Source organism: Galleria mellonella, unplaced genomic scaffold, assembly GCF_026898425.1.
Source record: "Galleria mellonella isolate WM207_F2 unplaced genomic scaffold, CSIRO_AGI_GalMel_v1 utg352, whole genome shotgun sequence".
Taxonomy (NCBI): domain Eukaryota; kingdom Metazoa; phylum Arthropoda; class Insecta; order Lepidoptera; family Pyralidae; genus Galleria; species Galleria mellonella.
Genome location: NW_026442084.1, coordinates 2,854,109 through 2,879,557, shown reverse-complemented (window position 1 = coordinate 2,879,557; position 25,449 = coordinate 2,854,109). Strand labels below are relative to the sequence as shown.

General features: G+C 34.3%; 1 protein-coding gene across 1 annotated transcript in view; it reads left to right on the top strand.

The window, feature by feature from the left end:
• LOC113519391 (catenin delta-2) overlaps window positions 1–23,232 on the top strand; it is a 50,018-nt gene extending 26,786 nt beyond the window's left edge. The window contains exons 3-21 of the mRNA XM_052896950.1: window positions 319–439; window positions 1,007–1,141; window positions 2,341–2,514; window positions 3,035–3,120; window positions 3,685–3,826; window positions 4,945–5,041; window positions 5,382–5,597; window positions 6,095–6,276; window positions 7,118–7,277; window positions 7,745–7,934; window positions 8,529–8,620; window positions 9,091–9,269; window positions 10,352–10,492; window position 10,531; window positions 11,017–11,189; window positions 11,506–11,671; window positions 12,321–12,449; window positions 14,509–14,645; window positions 16,260–23,232. Coding sequence (XP_052752910.1) covers window positions 319–439; window positions 1,007–1,141; window positions 2,341–2,514; window positions 3,035–3,120; window positions 3,685–3,826; window positions 4,945–5,041; window positions 5,382–5,597; window positions 6,095–6,276; window positions 7,118–7,277; window positions 7,745–7,934; window positions 8,529–8,620; window positions 9,091–9,269; window positions 10,352–10,492; window position 10,531; window positions 11,017–11,189; window positions 11,506–11,671; window positions 12,321–12,449; window positions 14,509–14,645; window positions 16,260–16,385 — 2,647 coding nt within the window. The 3' untranslated portion in view covers window positions 16,386–23,232. The remainder of the gene's footprint in view (window positions 1–318; window positions 440–1,006; window positions 1,142–2,340; window positions 2,515–3,034; window positions 3,121–3,684; window positions 3,827–4,944; window positions 5,042–5,381; window positions 5,598–6,094; window positions 6,277–7,117; window positions 7,278–7,744; window positions 7,935–8,528; window positions 8,621–9,090; window positions 9,270–10,351; window positions 10,493–10,530; window positions 10,532–11,016; window positions 11,190–11,505; window positions 11,672–12,320; window positions 12,450–14,508; window positions 14,646–16,259) is intronic.
• Window positions 23,233–25,449: the final 2,217 nt, after the last annotated feature.

Genomic DNA, 25,449 nt, shown 5'->3' with positions numbered 1-25,449 from the left:
TTGATATGAATATCCTATGTGTTTATCTAGGATTATTATGGTCCATATGAGTATCAAATTTTATTCAAATCTGTTCTGTCTAAACGTGAATATTAGCAACAATTGTTAAAAGTTTCTTTAGTATAAATTACATTATAACTGTAATAGTGCTCGGACTTTTGAGTAAATTAATTTAGCATTCTCGACAAAAATACACTTAATCCAGTTGTTTTCACAGTTTAAATACTAATAACAATTAACTAAGTATTATAGGTTTTGTCAGTACTGCTATTATTTCTGCAGAGCAGAATTATTTCAAGTATTCCGCTTTTGTTTCAGCAACGGTCCGGTGGAGGGCGCGTACGGTCCGCAACACAGTCCGGTGTCGCGGTCGGACGCCTCCACTGAGGACGCGGAGCTGTCGGCTGCGTTAGCGCATCAGCATCATCTAGCTATGCAGGTCAGTTGGTGATATTGTTAAGTATGTTTATATATATAGGGTGAAGTTGGAATCGTTAGTCTCATGTAAAATTAAGAATCCACCCATGTTATAGACGAGCGTCTCCTGGGCGTGTCGTGTTAACATGGGAGGCTCTAAACTTATTGTCGTTTTACGACCTGTTTCTTTGATGATAATGTTCAGTCTCACTGGTAGAACATCCTTAAAGGAATATTAACAATTTCACCTGTATATAGTTTTTAAGAAGTATCTGCGTGATTTATATATATTAATTGACTGAAAATCAAACTTAGTACTTTTGTAAAGCCATTAGTTAAAATTAAAAGAAAATTGGTTAAAAAAATAAATTTGACAGCTATGGTTTTTTTTTCTGCAATGGACATGAAATTGTTCTTTTATATAATTTTTGAGCATTCAATGTTATGATAGAAATTTCCACCATTATGCAAAGAAGGGTTAAAATAGGTTTGTAATATGTTTTAATTTTTATGAATGAGGAGTTATTCTTTTGCATTAGTTATTACGTCTAACACGAGATTTATGTGGTTATTTTAATTATTTTTAAAGGCTGGCGATTACCAAGTGGGCGGCGGTGTGGGAGTGGGAGTGGACGCTGACTACGGGCAGTATGTCTCCTCGCCGGCCACGCATTACAACCACATGGGACATTTGACTATGGCGCCGTCACAGAAATACCCACACGTGAGTCCGTTCTGACCAGTTGACTGTTTCACAGCGATGATTGAGTCCCAGTTCATGCCTCTATATTTTCTAAATTGATATGTGGGTTATTTAGATTTATATGTAGTCTTAATGATGATCGTCAGACTCCATAATCAGATTTTTATCATTATCTGCCAGCTAACAACTTAGTAATGAGATTATAATTTTATCTAAGTATAATGTTGTTAATATTTTTCATTACATTATTTTTATTAAGATTTTGTTAGTTTGTTTCTGTTATACTATTTTCAACTGACTTTAGAAAAGAGGAACTTCTCAATTCTGTTGTATTTTTTTATGTTTGTTACCTCATAATTCCCTCAGTTCTAAATCGATTTGGAACTGTTTATATCTAAAAGGATGTAGGTATTTACAGATTGGTCCCATTGAAATTTTATCAAAATCAGTTATATAGATAGATAGATAGTTCTGTCTATTGTAATAAATTATATATATATTTGATTTATATGACTAATGAAAAGAAATATAGCGTAGACTAGATAAATTTTTGACATTGTTAATAATTTGCACGCCGACACAGAGGCGGAATGTATACGGGAAATGTAAACCTCTTTCATCGAAAACTACCTATTCTAGCAAAATAAATTAATTTCATTTCATTTTATTTCGGTAGTTCAGTTTTTAAATCTAAATTACTGGTTTTGCACAACTGAAGTGGGTTTTTTCGCGAGACACTTCACACTTTCACAGACATCTTTAATTACGAGTATTCTGCATTCAACGCCATCTAACGGTAGTAATATTATTGTCGTTATTGGCGCTAGATGGTGCTACATATAGAAATTTAGGGTTTAAGAAGACATCAACGGATGATTTTGAAAAGAACAGACTTTTAGTTTATATATATGTATATAATTTCGTATTTTGGATTTTCTTTATGAATGTATAGAGGCTAAGTGCTATATGCATACTAACATAATTTTATACTTACATTATATTACTGTAACTTATAGATTTAACAAATTAGACATGCATGTATTCTATTATTATTATACATTATTATATTTAGAATTTATTTAATAATTTTCTAAGGTCTCCAATGTTTGTTATTTTTTTATAGTCTACTCATGTCCCACAAATAAATAGCAATCTTTTCTTATATATTTTTTTTTATTTAATACATTTGTATTAATGAAAAATTATTCACGCATTTTCAGGTAATGGACTCGGTGTCTGTAAGCGGTGGTGGAAGTTACGGCGGTGCGGGGGGTGCCGGTCATTACGGCACTTACGGACATTATGGAGCCGCGGCGTACCAACCACAGCCAACCTATATGGTTGAGCCACAAATGGTCGACGCTCCACCACAAGTTGCTGCCTATTTGGGACCGGTAAGGGTCTAGTTTCAATTAATTTTTTTTTGCAACAAGGACTTGAAAACAAGCTAATGGTATACCTGATGAAAGTTGGCAACCATTGACTATGGACATGTACAGTGGATATCACAGAATACATTGACACCAATGGTACACTATGTGTTGCTATTTCTAAGGACTCCGTATGTTATGATGCTATTCCCTATAATTTTCTCTGCCATATCTCACCTTTCAACCTGAAACAGTCATGTATGCAGATGCTTTATATGTGGAAAAGAGGTATGCTTTGATAAACAAAATTTCATATGTAAAAAAATCCCAATTTATTACTATAGTTAATGGTTGTAAATTGTAGGTTTGGATACCAAAGGATGTACTTTCTGTTATGTACTTTAGCACCTTAATTGTGTGATTCTCAGATTAGGATATACATATGACTTACTTCAAATTAAACAATGGATTGATTCTACTCAGAACACGGGATCGTATACGTGCAAGCAATATATTTGCTATAATAGTGTCTATTAATTTACAGGAATATGGCGAGGGGGGAGGCAGTGCATCACCTAGAAGTGCATCTCCTGGGGCTTTACCACAACACAATTTACACTTACAACAAAGGTAAGAAACAGTAATAGCTCAACCATATAAAGTCAACTAACTCATTTAGTGGGGCGTGCATACGCTGTCTTTGGAGGGCTAGTATTTTGAAAATAAGGCAAAGTTGACTATTAGAATATTTATACTTGACATATTTGAGGTCATAATGGACGGTTATGTGTTTACAATTTAGCAATTGGGTCTTTTATGGAATATATTAGCGAGAAGGGAGAAATATTCTGATCATTAATCAATTTTAGTTAATAATTATGAAATGTGACGTTTACATTCAGATAAGCTAGGCGTAACAGACGCACGCAAAAAAAACGTTAACCCTATTACAAACCTATTTTTTTTTATACAACTTAGAATGGCAAACAAGCTGACGGCTCACCTGATGGAAAGTGGTAACCGTCGCCTATCGTCTGTTTCATTTATATTGACTGTTTTGTCATTTTCATTTTATATGAATAAGGAGGTATGAAGATACGGCCATTGTGCATATTATCTTAAGGTTGTTATTCGAACTCATATATATTCTAACAATTTAATGGTGTATAAATATGGTGTGCGATGTTTCTGTAGGTACGACTCGGCGTCGCTGGAGCAGCTGGGGCGGCACTACTGCGTCACGTCCCCGCGCGGCGAGTACGCGGCCGACGGCTACGGCTATCAGCATTACCCGGCCGCGTACGACCCGCCCCCGCACCAGCCGCCGCCCTTCAAGGTATCACCACTACCTAGGGTTGCCAATAGTTCCCATGCCAAAGCACAGTATGTTACCTGTAAATAAAAATACCATTAATAACAAGTCACATTCATACATATCACCTTCTCGCTGCTGTGAAAAATAAGCACCCGAAACACTATCAAAATAAATTACGCGTGCCCAGAATTAAATAGCTAGACTAGAGATTTATGCTGTATCAAATCGCAGCTTAAGTCAATTAAGACGCTTAAGCTTAATACTCATCTCTTAATCGCGAACCAAATAATATTGGAAAAAAAAAGCACAATATGTATAGCCTTCCTGCAATTGCCAACAGTCGCAGTTAGACTTTGCATACTAGTGATGGTTTAAGAGCGACACTGCTGCCTATCCCTCAGCCACTAAGTTTCCTTAGTTGCCTCTTATGATACTCATTGGAATGGAAGGGATGGCCCATTCGGGACCACATGGCAATAATTACAATTTATACATACATAATAATATAATCTATACGTTATTGCAATGAAATTTATTACTTCTAATACTATTTACTTTTAAAAAGGTTTTCTTTTATTTACATATAACTAGGTGTTATATGTACGCTCTTTTGTAGTTAATGTTTGAACGAGTATTTAACATCTATTTATCGCATATTTATCTTTTTGTGGTACAGGTTACATAGTGTTATCTCTGTCACTTATTTGAGATATTATTTCGTTAGCAATCATTCGATTATCTCTTTCTAAACATTCAAGATGGACGATTAGAAAAGATCATCACCAACGAATTATATTATTTATTTTTTTAACACGAAACCAAATTTTGTCTCAGGAATCAGAGTATATATTGCACTAAAACATACAGTAACAACAATAAGTTAATAACAATGTTAGCAAAGGTGAACTTATCTATATATATAACTATACTTAGAGTATGATAGGGTTGACTTACCTAAAGAAGGTAAAAGACCTTAAGATATAAAGAAAAATTTAGTGTTTGATAAACTTTGCAACAGATTGGATATTAGTAATGTGTTGACAGTACTAAATAAAAACACTAGATACTGGAAAGGTCATCATATTAAGATGTAAATGTTTATCACTTATTTTTAATATATTTTTCATTTTATTTTACAGGACTCGCAAAATGGACTCAGCCTAGGCAGCGCGGGTGGTCAGTCGATGTATGGTGATGAAGAAGAACTACAGAAGCAAATGGCAGGAATGGCCTTAGGTATGTACATATTACGATTTGTAATTAACATATCAAATCAAACTTCGCCTCGTGTCCTCAACGACCATTTTTGGCATCTATTTAGTCATAGCATTGAAATGGACAAGTGAATATCGTTTTTTTTGTTGAGTAGCTTTTATTTCTTATTAGTTTATTTTAAATATGTATAAAAAATAACGCAAAAGATTAAATTAATAGTTTACTTTCAATTCAAATAAAATTATGCTTTATTATTTAAATTTAAGGTATCTTAATTATCGAAGTAATTTTTAGTAACAATATTGTTATAACTCCAAGAATTGACACAATAAAATAAATAAATGAATGACAAATTTCACAGATTCATATGCAGTGCACGGCGTGGGCGTGGGCGGTGTGGGCGTGGGCGTGGGTGGGCGTGAGGACGGCGGCGGTCTGCAGTGGCGCGACCCCAACCTGCCCGAGGTCATCGGCTTCCTCAATTCGCCCTCTGACGTCGTCAAGGCGAACGCCGCTGCCTACCTCCAACACCTCACATATATGGACGATCCTAACAAGCAGAAGACGAGGAGTTTAGGTGTGTGCATTTTAATTAAAAATTTTTTTTTATGTTTAATATGTTTATGCCAATTCTAAATCGATTTTGATAAATTATTTTTCAATCTATAGGGTTTTCTTTTTTTTTTCGTAGTGATAATTTTGTTTTGAAGTGAAATGAATATTTATTTGTCAAAACATGATGAGTAAATAGTTTTTTAAACAAAGTCAAGCATACAAAAGTCTTGTATGCTGTTGAGACAAAGTGTAATAGAAGTGTGGTAAAAAGCAAAATCCAATGATACTGTTAATGAAATTTAATTTTTAATCAACTATAAAGTATGGAAATTTTATATTGATCAAAAATATGACTGTCATCATGGTAGTATTAAAGATTTTCAAATTCTTTATATATATCATAAATATCTTTAATTTTAAAAATTTATTTAAGTATTTGGTAAATCCACTGTAAGATAGAGCTATAAATCTATTTAAGACATTATATATGTTTAACACGCGACGATGACGTGTGCGCAGGCGGGATCCCGCCACTGGTGCGGCTGGTGTCGCACGAGAACCCGGAGGTGTGCCGCAACGCGTGCGGCGCGCTGCGCAACCTGTCCTACGGCCGCCAGAACGACGAGAACAAGCGCGCCATCCGCGACGCGGGCGGCATCCCCGCGCTCATGGCGCTGCTGTGCCGCGCCGCCGACATGGAGGTGACGCCGCCCACTCGCTACCCGACCGACCCACCGACTGGCCGACTGGCCGATCAATCCATCCACTGGCCGATCAATCGACCAATTGACCAATCAATCGACCGACTGACCAATCAATTGACCGTCTGACCAATCAATCGACCGACTGACCAATTAATCGACCGTCTGAACAATCAATCAACCGACTGATCAATCAATCGACCAGCTAACTGATCAATCAATCGACCAGCTAACTGATTAATCGACAGAATGACCTATCAATTAACTGGCTGATTAACAAATTGACTGAATGACCCACCAATCGATGGATTAGTCAACCTACCTGGCGTACGATGTTCAGAATGATGAGAACAAGAATTTCATCTATAAATTAACGGCATATAGGATCGCATGATGCTTTTACATTGCGTCATTTAACCAACTTATCAATCGATTGACCAATCAACGTGTCGACCAAGTGACTTAACTATCGTCAGATTAACCAATTATTCGACTCACTAATCGAAGAACCTGAGTATACGCACGGCCGTCAGCATGTTAACAAGCTAACGTTTAAGACTTAGAGCAGTAATCAATCAGATCTTAGAACGATTAGAAAAAGCTCATGTAAATCAATTAGAAGACTATAAATTGAAATATTGAATGTTGTTCATCTTGTTGACGTAAAGGTTATTGTCTTGAGAGATAGAGAGAGAAAGAGAATATATTTTACTTGGTGTTACAAATGAGGGTTATAACTTCATTTATATGACTTATTTCTTTCTTATATAATTGTGTGTCATATTTAGAATAATAACGGCCCATCTTTAATGGTATTGATAATAATTTTTCGTTTTATTAGGTGAAGGAGTTGGTGACTGGAGTCATATGGAACATGTCGTCGTGCGAAGATCTGAAACAGTCAATAATAAACGATGCAGCTCAAGTGATTGTCAACAAAGTCATCATACCGCATTCCGGGTGGCATCCCACCAATCCTGGTGACACTTATTGGTCTACAGGTTAGTTGAATTTTTAACAATAGGTATTATAATTTACTTTATTTGCTATTATTTGTCACACTATATTGAGAATTATACTTATACTTAAGGTACTGCTTTCGAATGGTGTAGAATGAACAATTGTAAAAAACTAATAAGTGTTATTTCTCTATACTTTGTAACTTAATTACTATATCCTTTCTTTTAAAACGAGGTACAGTCATGCGAGCATAGCTGCTTCACAGTAAAAACACGAGTGAATCAGGGTTATCCCATATAAATGACTTGTGTACAGTCTCCCTTATTTTAGGTATCTTTAGTCATATGAGTGAGTCTTTATCAACATGAGTAGTCCATGTTGATTGATCTTCGGAGCAATATAATCGCGAGTAATAGTTCGTATGTAACTGGTATCGGCGAAGATATGTGACCGAGGATAGACTTAGTATAGCTGAACCATTAGTGATGGTGTTTGTGTGGGTGCGCAGTGTTCCGCAACGCGTCGGGCGTGCTGCGTAACGCGTCGTCGGCGGGCGAGTACGCGCGGCGGCGGCTGCGCGGGCTGGCCGGGCTCAGCGAGGCGCTGTTGCACGCCGTGCGCACCGCCGTCGCAGTCAATGCCATCGGCACCAAGATCGTCGAGAACTGCGTCTGCGTGCTGCGCAACCTCTCCTACAGGTGCAACATGCAACATGCAACACCGCACGCAACGTGCCACATACAATATCCTTAATAATTGAGAGCAAAATATACGTGGACTTAATACCATATGGTGATAAGTCCGTTTACATTGTCTAGGTATATTAAAATTTAATAAATAAACAAATAAACATGGAGTGGCAAAAAAGCGAATGCCTCACTTGACAAAAAGAGGTAACCGAATTTTATAAAAATGATCAACATCATTCCCTTTTACTTTATGTGTGAATTTCAGATAAAGAAAAACCAATCAAATAGATCTCTTTTAGTTGGGGCATCAAAATAAACGATATGCTACTTTTATGTTTTACTTTCAGGACCACAACTTTGAGAAGCACATTCAATTTGGTACAGTAGTTACATATTGACAGACAGCCAAAATTATTATTTTGGCATTGATTGCTCTTATTAAAACCCCCTATATTAAGTTAAATATTTCCCATATATATACACCATCTAGTTACGTTTTGATTAAATTAGTAAGATTCACCATAAAGACAGCTATCAAGAAATATCTATATTTGATTATCCCATTTTTAGATTACAGTTGTGAACACAATTTTTTATCTATAGATGTCAAGAAATTGAAGACCCGTTTTACGACACAAGAGCACCACCCACACAGTCATCAGGGCAAGCTAGAATACAGGCTAGTGCTTCCAAAGGTAAGTAAATTGGTATACATCACAGATAAAATATTTTGTAGAGACGTTAGACGTCTCTACAAAATATTTTATCTAATGTGTATGTAATCTATGTATATCGTATATATAAGTCATATAAAAATATATTAATTATCGAAATCTTTTATTTAATTAAAATCTGTATTGTAAGATAAAAATATTTTGATCTAGAATATTAAATTAAGAAGGGTGAAATTGAAATCGCCATTTAATAGTAATTTCAAGATAAAGAATCGTTTGTTACGTAATTTTAGTTCTAAATTATTTGAAATTAAAATATGTCCTTACTTTTAAATATTTAAAAAAATACCTATATTTTTTCAATTCTCGGTGTTGTCTTTACGTTATTTAACTTTATAAACTTTTACTGCTGTGATGGTTGTAGGTGCATGGTGTGATTAAATAGTAGATATTTCTGTTAATTGTATATTAATTTTATTTGCATCATGCAGGCGAGAATCTCGGTTGTTTTGGTGGCAGTAAAAAGAAAAAGGAAGGCTCATCATCATCAAACTCGACTAGCCCACTTGGAAAGAGTGAACCGGAGAACCAACCACTGGGGGACACCACACCGGACCCACAGCTCGGGTACAGTGTACCCAAGGGTACTGAAATGCTGTGGTCTCCTGAGGTTAGTTATAAAAAATATTGTACAGTGCCTCAACACTAAACTACATGTTTAGCTTGCTAATTTTCTGTTCATTATCCTGTGTGGAGAAGGGTTGTAATGAAATTTGGTTATTACTTAGTGATCTAGAAATCGCTAAGTTTTGATCCAAATAATATGTAAGTTACAATTGACTTAACAAAAAAGGATGAGAAAATTTTCTGTTACTTCCATCCTTAATAATAATACTTCCATTTTCGTAACCAATGACACTGACAGCTCACTAGCGAAGGACGATAGCTGTGAATAAAGACTGGTCATATGGTTCAATATGACAAATTCACCATAAATTAACCGTGATGGTTTGGACTTAGTGGGGAGTATTTAACATTTAATTGATGGATCCTTTATAATAGATCATGAGAAATGGATATAGTCTACTATTATAAGGTTGACCACGTAGTTTAGTATAGGGTTTAAAATCGAGTTTTTTTTTTTGTATTGGTGTATTGTGCTTTTTTCCCTTAGTCGCCATCTTAAAAACTTTGATGGTGTAGTCGTTTAATATACAGCTGCACTTTTCGATCGTCGCGGGTACGATCTCCGTACAATACAAACATTTATATTCATGAGTATATATGTTCGTGTTGGTGTTTTTTGTGGGTGACAAAGAAAACCAGGAATGGAAATAGGAAATATATGTATTATATTAATTGTTTCATTTTGGGAAATATATTTTTGTAAAAATATAAAGATTAAATTGTTAGATTCATGTTTTGGTATGACAATGCAAGAATAAAGCTGAAGTCAATTACAAGATGGCGGCTAATCGACCGGAAATAATAATTAATAAATTGACAATCAAAAATTAAACGCGCGTGAGGTTCGTAAACTGTCATGTGTTTGATTCGAAGCGTTGACATTAATCAAATAAGTTTAGAAAACCAGGGTTGTGAAGGGGAGTCAAAGGGAGTAATAGAAAGATGTGTCAATTTTAAATTTGGAAGATAATAATATAAAAAACTATATATAAGTGGCCTGTACTCCAGTTTTCTTTTTTTTTTTTTGTAAAATAATAATGTTTTTACTGCATTACTTGCCCGCAGGTGGTACCTCTATATATGGCGCTGCTACAAACGTGCTCGAACCCTGAGACGCTGGAGGCAGCGGCGGGCGCGCTGCAGAACCTCGCCGCCTGTTACTGGCAGCCCTCCATCGACATCCGTGCCGCTGTCAGAAAGAGAAGGGTACGTTATTTTCTAAATAAACATATATATGAATATAGGGTGAAAAAACATTTGCAGTTTAGAATGGTAAAAAAGTTAACTCACTTGAAAGTTGGTTGGGAATATCATACTCTGTGTTACGCATGGTACCCCTTCTGCGTTGCTATTCCTATGGACTATAACGTTATTAACTGAAACAGCCATGCAAACAAGGCTGTTTCTCAGTACAGGTACCCAAGCAGATAAGCGAATATAGCGCCTTCTTTATCTAGTAGCTTTTTATTTTGTATTCATCATTATCATGTCAACCATTAAGTGTCCACTGCTGAATATAGGCCACCCCCAATGGGGGGTTTTGCCAGTAGTTACGTTTGGCAGGCGGGTTGGCAACCGCAGTTAGGTTTTGGTGAAGTTTTAATAAGGACGCTACTGCCCATTCTTTAACTATTAAGTTTCCTTAGTTGTCTCTTATGACACCTATGAGAAAGGAAGAATTTGTTTTATATATATATATAAAGTGTAAACGCTAGCATAATGATGTGCAGGTCTACCAATTCTGGTGGAGCTGCTGAGGATGGAGGTAGACCGCGTAGTATGTGCGGTGGCGACGGCACTGCGCAACCTGGCCATCGACCAGAGGAACAAGGAACTCATCGGAAAGTACGCCATGCGGGATCTCGTGCAGAAACTGCCAAGTGGGAACCAGCAGCATGATCAGGTATCCGCTTCTCACAAGCCACCAATAGTTGTATGTTGTTGTATCAACCGTTAACTGTCTACTGTTGGACATAGTCTCCCCCATAAGGGGGGTTTTGCTAGTAGTTGCCACGCTTGGCATGCGTGTTGGCAACCGTAGGCATTTGGCTTTTGGTGATATTTTATGAAGGACGCTGCTACCCATCCTTCCACCGTAAGCTTCTTTAGTAGCCTCTTACGACATTCACGGGAAAGGAACGGTGGCCAATTCTATGCCGTGACCACAAGGTAGATTCAGCACAGTAATTTATAATAAATCAATGGATTGTTACGCTTAGGGTACGTCCGACGACACGATAGCAGCGGTCCTGGCGACGCTGAACGAGGTGATAAAGAAGAGCGGCGAGTTCTCGCGGTCGCTGCTGGAGGCGGGCGGCGTGGAGCGGCTGCTCAACCTCACCAAGCAGCGCCACCGCCACACGCCGCGCGTGCTCAAGTTTGCCGGTACGTTAATAATTATAACTGGTTTTTTGTCCGCTGTTTTGTACGCGTGGATTCCAGAAGTAGAGGAATCAATAAAATAAATCACTTTTAGTTAGCATATCGAGATAAAATACACCAGTTTTGAAGTTACATCACTTTTAGAGGTTGTCTCAAGATAAAACATCAATTTTTAACTTACATCAGGAGCACAACAGTGAAAATCACATCCAGTTTTATGCAGTAGTTTTTGTGTGACGCCGAAACTAATATACATGTAGACAAAATTTCTAAAAATTATTGTTTTGGCATCTATTGCTTTTATTAAAACTCCTTACATTATTTTTTCTTAAATATCTTCCATGTGCAAACATTACCTGGTTACAATTCTCAACTAACTTCAAAAAGAAGGGTGTTCTCAATTTGATTGTTTTTTTAATGTTGATAAGTCTGCAAGTTATAACCCGATTTGGAAAGTCCCATTTTTTTTATTTGGAAAGATATACTTACAGATTGATTTCATTTTGTAGCATTTGAAGTCAGTTATATATTTTTTTCGAATTCAATCTTATGTCCAGTACTTACGTGAATTTAAAGGTTGTTAACGTAATATTATAATTATAGTTAAGCCCGTTAGTAGTGATGCTGACAAGGGTACGTCATGTGCACACAGGCCAAGTACTAATGACGATGTGGTCGCACGCGGAGCTGCGCGAGGTGTACCGCAAGCACGGCTGGCGCGAGGCCGACTTCCTCACGCCTGCACGCGCCGCGCAACCGAGAGGCTCTTCCAACAGCAGTGGTCAGTATATTATATTATTTTTAAAATTTATTGAGATTTTTTACCAATCTAAACTAATATTATAAAGAGGTCGAGAGAGATTTTTTTTTGTTTGAAATTGATAAACACAAAACATAGTCAACCGATTTTTTATATTGTTTCACCTATAAAAACTACATTTTCGACTAGTAACGTAGGCTGTATTTTGTTAAAAAAAAAAAAAACAATCGGGTACGGGTTGTTAGTAACTAGAAAGAATTTAAAAACAAGCGAATTCGTCGATGAAATCGACATCGCTAGCGAGTCCGTGAATTGGAATGAGACATCCAACGTTGCTATCTCATTTAAGCTCTAATATAATATTATTGGTAAATGGCATATCAACCAGAGACACTTTTGATTAATAAAACTGAACAACATTCCTTAAGAAATACAGTCGGAATATTTTATAGGTAATTGTTTAGATAAACAATTTTAAGTGAAATATATGTAGTTATAAATTCTAATTTTTTTAGATCGGCATAATTCAGACTCAACATAGTGTACGATCACAAAGCGAATCGAAGAACACTTCTTTGTAAATACATTTGCCTGACTCCACTGTTCACGTGTGTAAATGTTGTATCGTGTACAGAATGCCTAGTTTTAACGTGTTCATATCATAACTATATCATAGTCATGCTGATAATCACTCTAACTAGTAACCGCCTAATACAGTAACAAATTTACCTACTTACTTACTATTTAAGTAAACTTTTCCAGGTCTAAACAAAATTGGCCATATTTTATACACACTTGTTTTAAACTCTTGACGACAACAATGTTTAAACGTTGGATAAAAACAGATTTTTCACTTTTAATTCCTGTATAATGTAACATATACGCGTAACTCATAATTTTACCTTTAAGTTTTACTATGGCCATGGAGTCACCTCTAACTTGTCGTACACTTTGTCTGATATTAGGGGTGGGTAATATATAGCAATATCTATATATCTTATATACAATATCTATATACTGGTTCATAACGAACATGTTAGAAGTCTGTCATCCAAAAATTTATATTGGATAACTGACTTTAACATATTCGAAAATAGATATCCGACCGATATTGGCGATATCGAAATGAGTGATGACCTTTTTTCTGCTATCAATGTCCAAAGAAACCCAATATATAGATATCAATCGGTATCTATATTACTCATGCCTATCTGATACAGGTTTTGTAATGAGAGAAAAAGCGAATAATATAAAAGATATATAATTTTCATAGATGAAACATTGCTTTTGAGAATCTTCAAATTTAATTAGTACCGTGATTAGTTTTCTAAGCAAATTTAAATAAATTGTATTAGCTTTTAGTGATTTTATTATTTATTAGATGAAGAATGTGCACTAATGCGTATTATGTTCGCTTTGTCTCGCATTGTTTGACTTGTATTTGCATATATTGTCATTATATTAACCCGTAAAAGGAAACCTCATATAGTCTGGTCGTATTTGTCAAGTTTTCGCATTGAATTTTTAGTTTTGTATCGAATAACGGTATTAAGAGACTTTAATTCCATATAACGAAACTGCGTATTGCACATGTATGGTTAAAAATTTAAGACTGTCAGAACACATGGGTGTTTACCCTAAAGTAAGTAACTAAACTAAGAAGTAGATCGGTTATGACATTTACGGCTAGGCATAGTGTAAGGGTACGTTCAGATGACAGACGTTAAACGCACGTTGAGAGTGTGTTAAGTTGCTGTGTAGTGTATGCCTGCTATTACAGTAAATCTAACATAATAAATAAAAAAACTATTTACGCGTTGATTTACCAACTGTACGTTACATTAAAATATAACTGTACATTAAATCTATGAGTCAACATGCATTAAATTTCGCTAATATGTAGTAATAATACAATGTACGGTAGCTCAGTATCAATAGTTCTGTGTCGAACGCTCGTCGGCATATCGTGAACACCTCTATCATCTGGTTAGTGCGTTCGTTTACCGTCTGTCACGTGAACATGGCTAAATGCCGGATGGCGCTTCGGTTGTACATTGCGCGTGGTGGTTGTACGCGGCAGCAGGGCAGGGCACGCCGTCGTCGGCGGCGGGCGGCGCGCCGCACTCGCCCAGCAACGCCAACAGCACGCTCAGCCGGCCCATGGCCTCCACGGGCGGCACGCGCTACGAGGACCGCACCATACGCAGGCATCGGGAGGTACTGCACACTGGACACCATACACCATACATCGTACAGCAAGCACACGACGACAGAAACACGCACACACTACTACTGGCACGCTCGTCTACACGCAACGCACGTACACGCACGCACCCATGCACGCATGCTCGCACACTAACTTTTAGTAGATACAGTACAGAACAATGTTTTTTTTTTTTATTATTGTTTATGAAGGTATATTAAAGAACAATTATTGGGTTGGAACACATTTTATTTTCCTATTATATCGAGACGATAAAATTGTACGATATCGCTCACGTTATGGTTCATTATATTAACGTATTTTAATGTTCCATAGCTTCTGTCTACTTCTAAAATAGTAGTCAGGTGTGATGTTTTATGTGTATAGAAAAAAAATCTTAGATTGTTAAAAGATAATAGTTTGAATTCTATGAGATCGAGTTAATAATTAAGTGTATTAAAGGATTTTTTTTTAATAATATTGAGAATTTCGAAAATCACAGTTATGCATACAATGTAACATTATTTTATATTCTCAAGCGAGAGATTGAGAGCGCTATGAATCGTATAGCGCAATCTTATTTGCAATCGACTTAGCGTTGCTATTGTGGGCTTTTATCTTTCCTTTTTTATTCGTTTTGTGATGACAGCTATTTGAAGGGTGGGATTCACAGTGCTTTTTTACGTACATGAATATGTTAATGCGTAATAAATAATCTAATTTGTAATCTAATTTTTTTTCTACTATTTTATTTGGTTTTGGTATCGTATTTTACAAATGGTTTTTGCAACGTAAAAAGCAGTGACTTTAATCGTGGCAAAATTAATGTGAGACTAAAACAAAGATTCTGTCGATTGCAAAAATAACTATTAAAATCGGTTTAGGACTGGGGAAGATGTTGTGTTATAAGTACAAGTATTTACTTTGGTGTACTATTTTATTTTTAAACGACTGCTTGCATTAAAAAGACAAGTGAAAGAAAACAGATTAATAGCTACTAAAATCAGATTCATAATATTAATCTATTAATATATAATGGCATGCATGACACTCATACATACATGTACAGCTTCTTGTATAAGATACTCTAAAGATTTCATATGATAGGTACATTGGTAATCAGTTTATTGTATCAAGGTAATATAATGAGCTTAAAATTATGCAGTGATTGCACTTTCCATTAGATGGGCCGTCAGTTTATTTACCATTCGAATTATTAAAAAATAAACACTCAAATTTAACTTTAAGATACATACAGTCTAAAATAAGTACCCTGTGAATAATATGATAGGATTTTTTTTTTCATATAGCGCTACTTTATAGTTATATATTGTTTTCTGGTTTTGCTTCAGCCTTGTGATAATAAAGCATGTTTTGGTTTTTTATTATTGAAATTTTACATTGAAAGACCATATGATCGAATATGGATAAAGTGTTTCATTGTAAACTAGCGAGAAGTCTTCACGTTACCGTGTTGGGCTCGTATTTACATCAAATTGACTTTGCCTTATATTTGACGTTTACTTAATGAATCAATATGAGTATAACATATTCAATTTGATCCCTACACAATTCCGTCAAATGTCACTCCGTTTATTCTTATATAACCAACAAAGAATAATTTCCAGAACGATGACATGCCAGCGATGGACGTGAACAGCTATCAGGACGGACTCGGCATGGGCAACCCCAACGGGCGGCCTATGAACCTTCAGGGCGTCCAGGCACAGATGCCGCCACCGAGCAGCCGTTAGTCTGCACTAGGTGAGCCTCGACCGGCTTAGCTAGTCGCCACTCACTCACAAACGAAATTGAAGGCTTCGCGAGGAGTCCCAACATCCACCATAATTTAATTAAGATTACTCTTAAATTGATGTGCGGTAATTTTTTTTTGTGTAATAAATTATTTTTGTTCCTTCCTGTATCAACGCTGTATGAATTATTAGAAAAAATCTTGTACTTTTACTACGAATTGGAGACAGTTATGCAGAAAACAGCCTTCTCTTATCGGTATCCCAAATAATTTTGTTGTTTTCTATAAAATTAGCTCCAATTGTTAGGTTTATTTGCTGTTATAAATTATACAAAAAAATTGTCATAGAACTCATTGGTTATGTCAATTATTTGATTTTGCCTCTCGAACACCGAGAAAAAACATTTTTAACCTACTACAGATATTTCTAAAAAATAGAAACTAAATAGATGAACATTTGTAATACTCATAAATGACTTGTAATATCTTTAATGATGATATTGACTATGGATATGTAAAGGTAAAAAAAAAAAAATGATATTAATAAATAAGCAATTATTAAAATTACCCCATTAGTCCATTGCGTGCAATGGTACAGTCATTTGTAATAATATGTAAAAACTAAGCCGTTTACCATTAATTTTACTGATAATTCGAAATATTTTCTTATACAGTTGTAATTGTAAACGGCTAAAGCGATACAAGTGTTTAATTGCATGTACACCACACAGGGTTTGTGTTTTTAGATCTTTGTATTGACTATCGTCGGGTACGCAAGCTTAACATATTGTAACCTATAATATCTAGTTCTCTCCAATATTTGATATAGGAGGCATATACTGTAATGCATGTAGTCTTCTTTCCATGTCTATAGTGAGACAAACAAGAGCATATTTATAAACAGGCTGACTAGAGAAGTTGTCGCAAGCTTCAAAAGGATTGCTCCCGAATGAAAGAATTATTTCGCTTCGTGCGCAGTAGCACCTAGGTAGTAGTATATTTTGATTGCCGGCCCTGACTAACATTGTTATGGTGGCCTTTGTTAATGCGTTCCATTTAGAAGACTGTTTTGTTTGCCACTCTATATGAACTCTTGTATGAAGTATCTGCGAATACAGCCTTGTTCAACTTGTGTACCGGACACTGTGGTCCATCCTGTATTTTAATAAATTGTTTTTTTTTATTACTACATAATATTAATTCAAATTTTGCTCATCTGTCTCAAAGTGACTATTGTTTTTCTATATACATTGTTAATGTGGTAATACAATTGCTACCTTTAGATGGTGGGCTTTACGTAAATTTATAAAATCTAAAAGATTTATGGACAAAAACTTTGTGAAAGTGGACATAGTTGCAAAAAATTAAAGTAAAAAAGGAAATAATAATAATAAGGAATTTTTTTATTGATGGTCCGAAAAAAAAGTAAGTAAAAATAAAGGCATTCGAGAACGATACTATTAATTGATGATAGTATCCTTGGGTTTCGAGTGAGTATGCATTTTTTACCACAGTGCCATTCAATAAAACATGTTTTTTTAATTGTCTTTTTTACTTAAATTTTTCATAATTAATATTAATTAATTATTTAAATTGTAAAATTGTAATAAATTTACTATGATTTGTTATATTTTCTCGCGAAGTCATACTATTGAAATTAAATGAGAGGAATTATGCACAAGCATATATTTATGTCATAATTATGACAGTAGTATTTTCCCGATATTTTCCTAACGATGGTAATGGTATGCCTATTCCTGATAGGGTCAAATCACATATGTTTACATCTATTCGCTTTAACTCGCAATTATTTACATTATGTTACCATTTTTATGTGCAAATATCATAAAATTAATATGTTCTATATTGCGTTTAGTTGCTGACACGTGTGTTTTGTCCCTTATTGTACAGTTATTTACAATAATTTCTCAATAATAGATATTGAGCTATAGTAACTAGATATCGCTTTATTTATTTCACACAATGGTATCTTGTGTAATCTTTTAAATTATAAAATTTATGATTATAAGAATCATTCATAAATCATTGTAATGTAATTATTATAAATTTTGGTTTCTGTTGGAAACATTTATAATGAAATTATTGATATGACTGTACTATTAAATATTTAGAGCTTTAATGATACTGTAATTCAATTAGTTTATCTCAGATTATTTAAGGGTTTGCGCAGACGCGACGCAAGTGACAAATCAGTTTAATGACCTTTCCGATGGTCGCGATTTCGATTCTCACACGATTTAATTAATATTTTTTTTTATATTCATGAGTATTTCTGTTTGTATTGGTCTCAGTGTTTATATGATAAGTAAAAAAAAAATTAGTATACTGTTACAATGTCTATTTTGTTTAACCTAAATGACGCTAAGTAATTAGTCCAGTGGCATATATTATAAATATTTTTTTTAAAAAAAACATGAAATTATAAGCTTCTTGGGATCCCCAGACTGGAAGAAGCGTTTTCTATTTTTTATATTGTTGTGGGCAAAAAATAGATAGATAGATACTCTTTATTGTTTCCTCCATAAGATTACTATAGTAAACTTATTATAAATACAAAGAATTACAAGAAAATATTACATTAAGAAAACAATGGGTGGCCTTATCGCTAAGAGCGATAATACGCCGAGGCTTGTCTCTAGTTTGCGCAGACTCTCTATTTATTTATAAAAACTAAAGTATTCTATAAACCTAATTTAACTATTACGTGTTTTGCCACTTTCTTACATGTTAGAAATTTACCTTAAAATAGAAAGGCAAAACAGTTTAACAGTTACAATTAGATTTATTACACGTTAGAGGTTTTTGTAAATAAAGCGGTGAATATGTATTATTAAGGTTCTAAATACCGTGTCCATTTATAGCGTAAAGGCCTAATGTTAAATTCATTTACCGCCATTTTATTTATGGAGCGATCATGTCAATTCCCAATGTATATACTCGTGCCATTCGTGTATTTTTAATATATATAAAACAAATGGGGGTTTCATGTAGTGTTGTTTAACGAATTTTCTATTTGATCGGGACTCATCGGTATTGTAATAGAATACAGGTCGTTCGATATTTCGAACAATACATCCATGGTTTTGTGTATATAATATTATATACACACGAACAATTGTGGTTAACATTTAAACTGTTTGTGTCGAATAGGTATCGCACGGTGTATTCTTAATAACCTCTAAATATAACGATGTAACAAGTTAATAACAATTTATAATATTCGAAATTTGAATATTACTGTTATTATTTATTAACAATTAGTTTTGTAGTGAACACGTAGCCGGAAGCGGTAAATCGAAGGACGTATTTTTTGTCTCGTTCCAACGCTGCGCGCGCGAGGAGTACGGGTAATACGGTCGATTTCGAAGTCAGTGGCTGAATAGTTTATACGATATAGAGTTTTGTAATATTTTGTATCCATTCCATGACCCTTTATGAATAATTGTAATATAGGTGTCTATGTCCTCTTATTGTATTAAGGAATATCCGTCTTATATTTAGCGTAAGATGCATTAATCATGGGACGTTTGTGTAAGCTCTCAGATGTTTCGTTTTTAGGCGGTGTGTGTATTTTGGGAGGGACAGTGCAAAATTAATGCGGCACCCCTACTACGGCGCTGATACGATATGATTGGTCAAGTGGATAGCAAGTGAGAATTGACGTATGGTTATAACGTTAATTATGCAATAAAATTCTTATTAAGCTGGCACTATACATTTGGATTTTGATGGGAAAAATGTATTTTAAAATTTATTAAACAAAATATGAAGTAGGTGCAAAGTTTTTGATGTTAGATTTATATGCAATGTACTTTATGATTTTCGTTGTCGTTCATTAACACAACACTTTTTAAATTATCAATTAGAATTATAGAAAAATGTTTATTTGTCTTTGAAAAATGACAGACGATTCCAACGTTGCCATATTTCGGTAAATTAAATTATGAATGTTCTTAAAGCATAGACAAATATTCGTATCTTATATCGTTTGTTTGTTTGTTACACTTAATAAAGACTTAAATTATAGAATACAAAGGTGTTAAGAAAAGAATGCGTACTATGGCGGACTTATTCCTTAAAGGAATCTCTTCCAGTCAACCTTTGAATGTCTGATAAAATTGTGAATTAACGGAGAGGAGAAAAATAACTAATTAAAAAAAAAAAAAGAAAAATACTTGGTGTTCCATTTACAACACGAGCACAACATTGATACAATCGTCTTTTTTCTTATAAATTGATTCCTTGTATGTACTTAATAAGTTCATCATAAGAGATTATTTGTAAATGCAATTTATTTTACAACACGTAAATAGAAATAAATATTAATTTGTCATATATTTAAAATAGCGTAAATACATATGGAATCTTTGTGTACAAATGTTTATATGCTCTCTAAAGTTTATTTATTCTATTCGAAATACAGTGTTTCGGTTTTGTTTGATATTGCACTTAAAGTGGATATCATCGACTTGAAACTAGTAGGGGCGCCGCAAAAAGCCTTGCATTATTAATCCCAAGAATATGTCATAACGTTGACACTAGGTTATAGTGCAGCTAAACCATATCTACGTGTTATTAAGAGCGTTGCTGATCATGATACGGTTACGCCATTTGTAATATTGTATACCATATTGAGTGAACCTTAAAAACAGTGGTATGTACTAATTCCTTTATTGATAAAAACTTTAAACCTCTTATAAACCTATTTTGGCTATTGTAATGTTTTGTCTTTTTCTTCTGCGCTATTTTCGCCATTTGACAGACACTGACAAAACAGTTTAATAGTTAACATAGGTTTGTAACACGTTTTAGTTTTCATGAATAAGGTGGGTCAAAAATATGCGAAGTTCGGTGCCTGCATTTGACTAGTTTTGATTGAACCCTACCAGTTTTATTTAAATTATTTCTATTTATAAATTTTTGTAAAAGGAGAATATAAAATGGGTAATATAGAGGGCGTAGTCGTGCACTCGTCGCGTTGACAGATGGCGCCACCGTCCCCGCATCGTACCCATGAGCATGATATTGTGAATGCAGCTTTAAAAGTGTTTATTTCGGTTGATTTCCCTCCGTCGTCGGTTTTACTTTTAGTGTAATTATTTATTTTACATTAACGTGTAAGGTTTAAATTTTATTAGATGGTAATAAATATAAGGGTTTTGTGAGGACATTTTTTGGATATATTTTTATGCACAATAATGCATTTTCTATACGTCCGCGGCAGGATGACTTGACTGAGTAACCTGGTACAAACTACCTTCATCCAGTGCATTATAATGATTTAAGTACCCGTGTATGTAAGTTTTTGTATCATATTTTTATTAAAATGTAAGCGAATGTACAACACATCATATACCATATGCTTGCCAGGGCGTCGTCGCTTCTATGAAGTGATTTATAATATAATTTTTCACTGGAATATTTTCCGTGTACTTCGGGTTTTGTGTTAGATTTAAGAGTTATTTAATCACCATTTTTATTTTTTTTTTATTTATCGCCTTTTAGACGTGAGTTAGCAAATGGTAGAGTAGATATATTGTTTCAAAGGTATAAATAGTTTTTTTTTTTATTTTAATATATCATCCGGTTTATGTATGTAAACCCTTGTATAGTGAATCCATGTATTTTATTTAATATTTTTGTTTATTAATATAGAGCTGCCTTTATACAGATCTCTCGAACTTCAAAATTATTTTGTAAGTTGTTGTAGTGTCACCATATTATCCGAGAACTTATCTAGTGTTACACCACGGTTTTAAAATATATAAATGTCTATGGTCAACCATGGGCCATAGTGTTGTTGGAACAGTAATACTCTATTATTTATATTTTATTTAAAATTTTATATTGAAAATTATTTAGCGTGTTCGTTTGTCGTTGCGACATTATAGTAGTAATGTAATGGTTCTTATGTCATGTTGTATGTAGATTTTATAGAGCATTATTCACTCTTGCATAAAGATAATTATTATAATTAAAGAAATATTATTATCACAGAGAATTAAATGAATGATTTTTTTAATTTTCGTTTTCTTTTTTGTTTAACCTTTACTTTTTATTATTTAATTTAGACATATAGGTGATATTATTAAAAAGTGGTTGTTTTAAAAGTTGTATGTATTTTGGAATTTCTAAAATAAGGAGATGTCAATCGGTATTAAAGGATTTGTATGCTTTTATCATCGCAGTATATTTCATAAGTGGCATTATATATATTAACGATTAGTTTAGTTTATCATGGCTTCCATTTTGTTTATTTACCAAAAGTTTCTTTTAAGTAGTCCCCCCCCACACGGTTTTCTAGTTAAAAATTAGGTATTTTTTACCGACTATCGATAATTGGGTACTAGGCAATGTTGTAGTAATATGTACAATTATTATTAATTATTATTATAGTAGTAAAATACGATTTTTTATCTGTTATACTTACCGTGTCATAGAACGAAATGGTACAACGTTGATTTCGTGGTGGAATCGCTTATTGGATTCCATGGTTTTGTGTGAATTATTAAATAAAAAAAAAAATCTTGTACTAATCGAAAATATATGATAAGTGAAATTTCCTATTTGTATGAATGCTCACATTTTATATTTATCAGTAGTGTCCTTAATCAGTTATTGAATTTATAGATGTAATAGGCGTGTTAACCGAGTATGGGGTTAAGTATTAGGGCATGCACGGTTATGGTGATATATATAGGTATCATTTTTTACTCGTACCATCTGACAATGCGGTGTTCTGTTTGCGGACATCGCTAATTACACAACAGTATTATTCAATAATCATGTACCAACGTTGCTAATACACTTACCTACATTTAAATAATTATGCGAGTTTTATTTCTTCCATCCCTTAGATATTGTTATTGTTAATAAATTATTAAATATTATAATAGTGCATGTGGTGTTCGCCTGTAAAAGACTTTTGCATTAGGCAAAATTATTTTTTGTGTTATTAAGTAGCATGTAAAATGTAAAAGTTGTAGGTGAACCTTATTAAATAAATAAATCCACAATGTAATTAAGAACGGTATATAAAAAAACTCGGCAGGTAAATTTAAGTAACATGTTTTGAAATAGGAAGGTAAGGAAGTATAGACGGGGAATAATAAATGGTAATAGTGGGGTCGATTCTGAAGGATAAACCTTTATCTAAAATTAAAATATTAATTTGATATCACAGCGAAATCTTTATTGTGAAAATCAATATCAATTAATTTTCTCATAGTTTTAAGTCAAAATTATTGAAATTGTAATTTGTGATTGTCCATAAAACAATTTCGTGAAATTATCAAATTTATATTTAGGTTATGTAATAGGTTTAGGGAAATGGCGCTTCAGAATTGGTCCTTAATGACATTTGTAGTAAGAGAAGAATGGCAATAAGTACAGAAAAAGGAAAAATAAAAACAAATGCATTCTCAAGTAGGGTTGCCGTCAGGCGTCATATTGGAAGGTAATGGAATGGTAACACCGCCTGCTTTATCGGTATACGCTGGCGAGGCATCAGTGAGTGGTAATAGGTGAGGATAACAACCCGTTCCCCCTGGTTGATTTCAGGTAGGCGGTCGGTTGTAAGACAGTCAAAACAATGAATAATATCGATAAAGTAATATTGCGTCGACTCCAAATATAATAATTGGAGATAAGCAAAATTGTGTCTGCAGATCCAGGCAGTATTGCCGATTAGAGGGTGGCGTGATCAAGATCAAGGTTGTGCAGTATATTTATAAACCCAACATACTGTCATTACTGATTTAAAAAATTGCCCAAAATTTAACCAAACCTAATTTTGTTTTAAGTATTTATTTATCTATTTCAATGGACTAGAAGCTTCGTCTTTGCTATCGATACATCCTGGTACCAGTAAAAGATGATAGGTAAGGATGAAAGTAGGTCAGTTATTCTATCATGATGAATTCAAAAAGAATTAACCACGATGGTTTCCAGGGGTAATGAAGTTCGATCTGATAGGGTATACTGTTAGCAATGGGCGTATTAGAGCCTAATACTAATAATTCCTTTCCCCCTATTCTAAGTAGCTAGGTATATTAAGTACTTAGAATGATTTATTATTATTTATTGCAATTAATAAGTACACGGTATGTAGGTTGGGTTGGGCGTTAGAATTTGATTCACCTCTAAATTACACTTGATAATGTTTATGTTCAAAGGTGTGGTTATGATTTACGCATTAATGCAATATTATTTTGCTAAATGTAAGCAATATAACACACCATATAGAACTATTATAAATCAGCTTGTTTTGCTTTAAACATGGTAAGTGGAATAAATTCCTAAGTCTATTTACGTACATAATGTAAGTACATAAGTAAAGGTTAACATAGTAACGTAAGGGGAAAAAGGGAATGTTAGTAATGGGATCTAACAGTAAGAGTGAGAAATATATAGCAGTATCACCAGAGGGAGACTTTGTACAAAAGTCGATTGCTTGGATACCTCTGTCTCATTCGTGTTTTAACCGTGAAGCAATTGTGTTTGCATGGCTGTGTTTCGGTTTGAAGGGTGGGATATGGCGTGAATTTACTGGGTACAGAGAAATAACACCTGAGTCCTCAGGAATGGCAACGCATGGGGGGCATCATGGGCGAAACAGTATACTCTGTTATGTCCATGGTACTGCTCATGTCTATAGGCGACGGTTACCACTTTCCATAAGGTGGGCCGTCAGCTTGTTTGCCTATATATCTATACATATATTGGCCCAATAACAGATATATTAACTATCGGTTATTATATAATGTCGAAAAGAAGAACCCGCTCATAGTGAATGTAGATATTCTACTGATCTTATCTAGTAGGTATTCGAGTCAGCTGGAGCCGGTACATCACTACTGTCGATTTAGTACTTCGAGCACATCATTACCTAAGTATACGAGTCAACTGGAGTGTGCATATCATTTTTGTGAACTTAGGACCTGATTTAAACTCTTGGATTTTGAATCAGCTATTGAGTGTAAGATTTTTAAGCGATTTTAAAGAACAATATTTTTTAATTTGATTACATTTTTTGTGTGTATGTT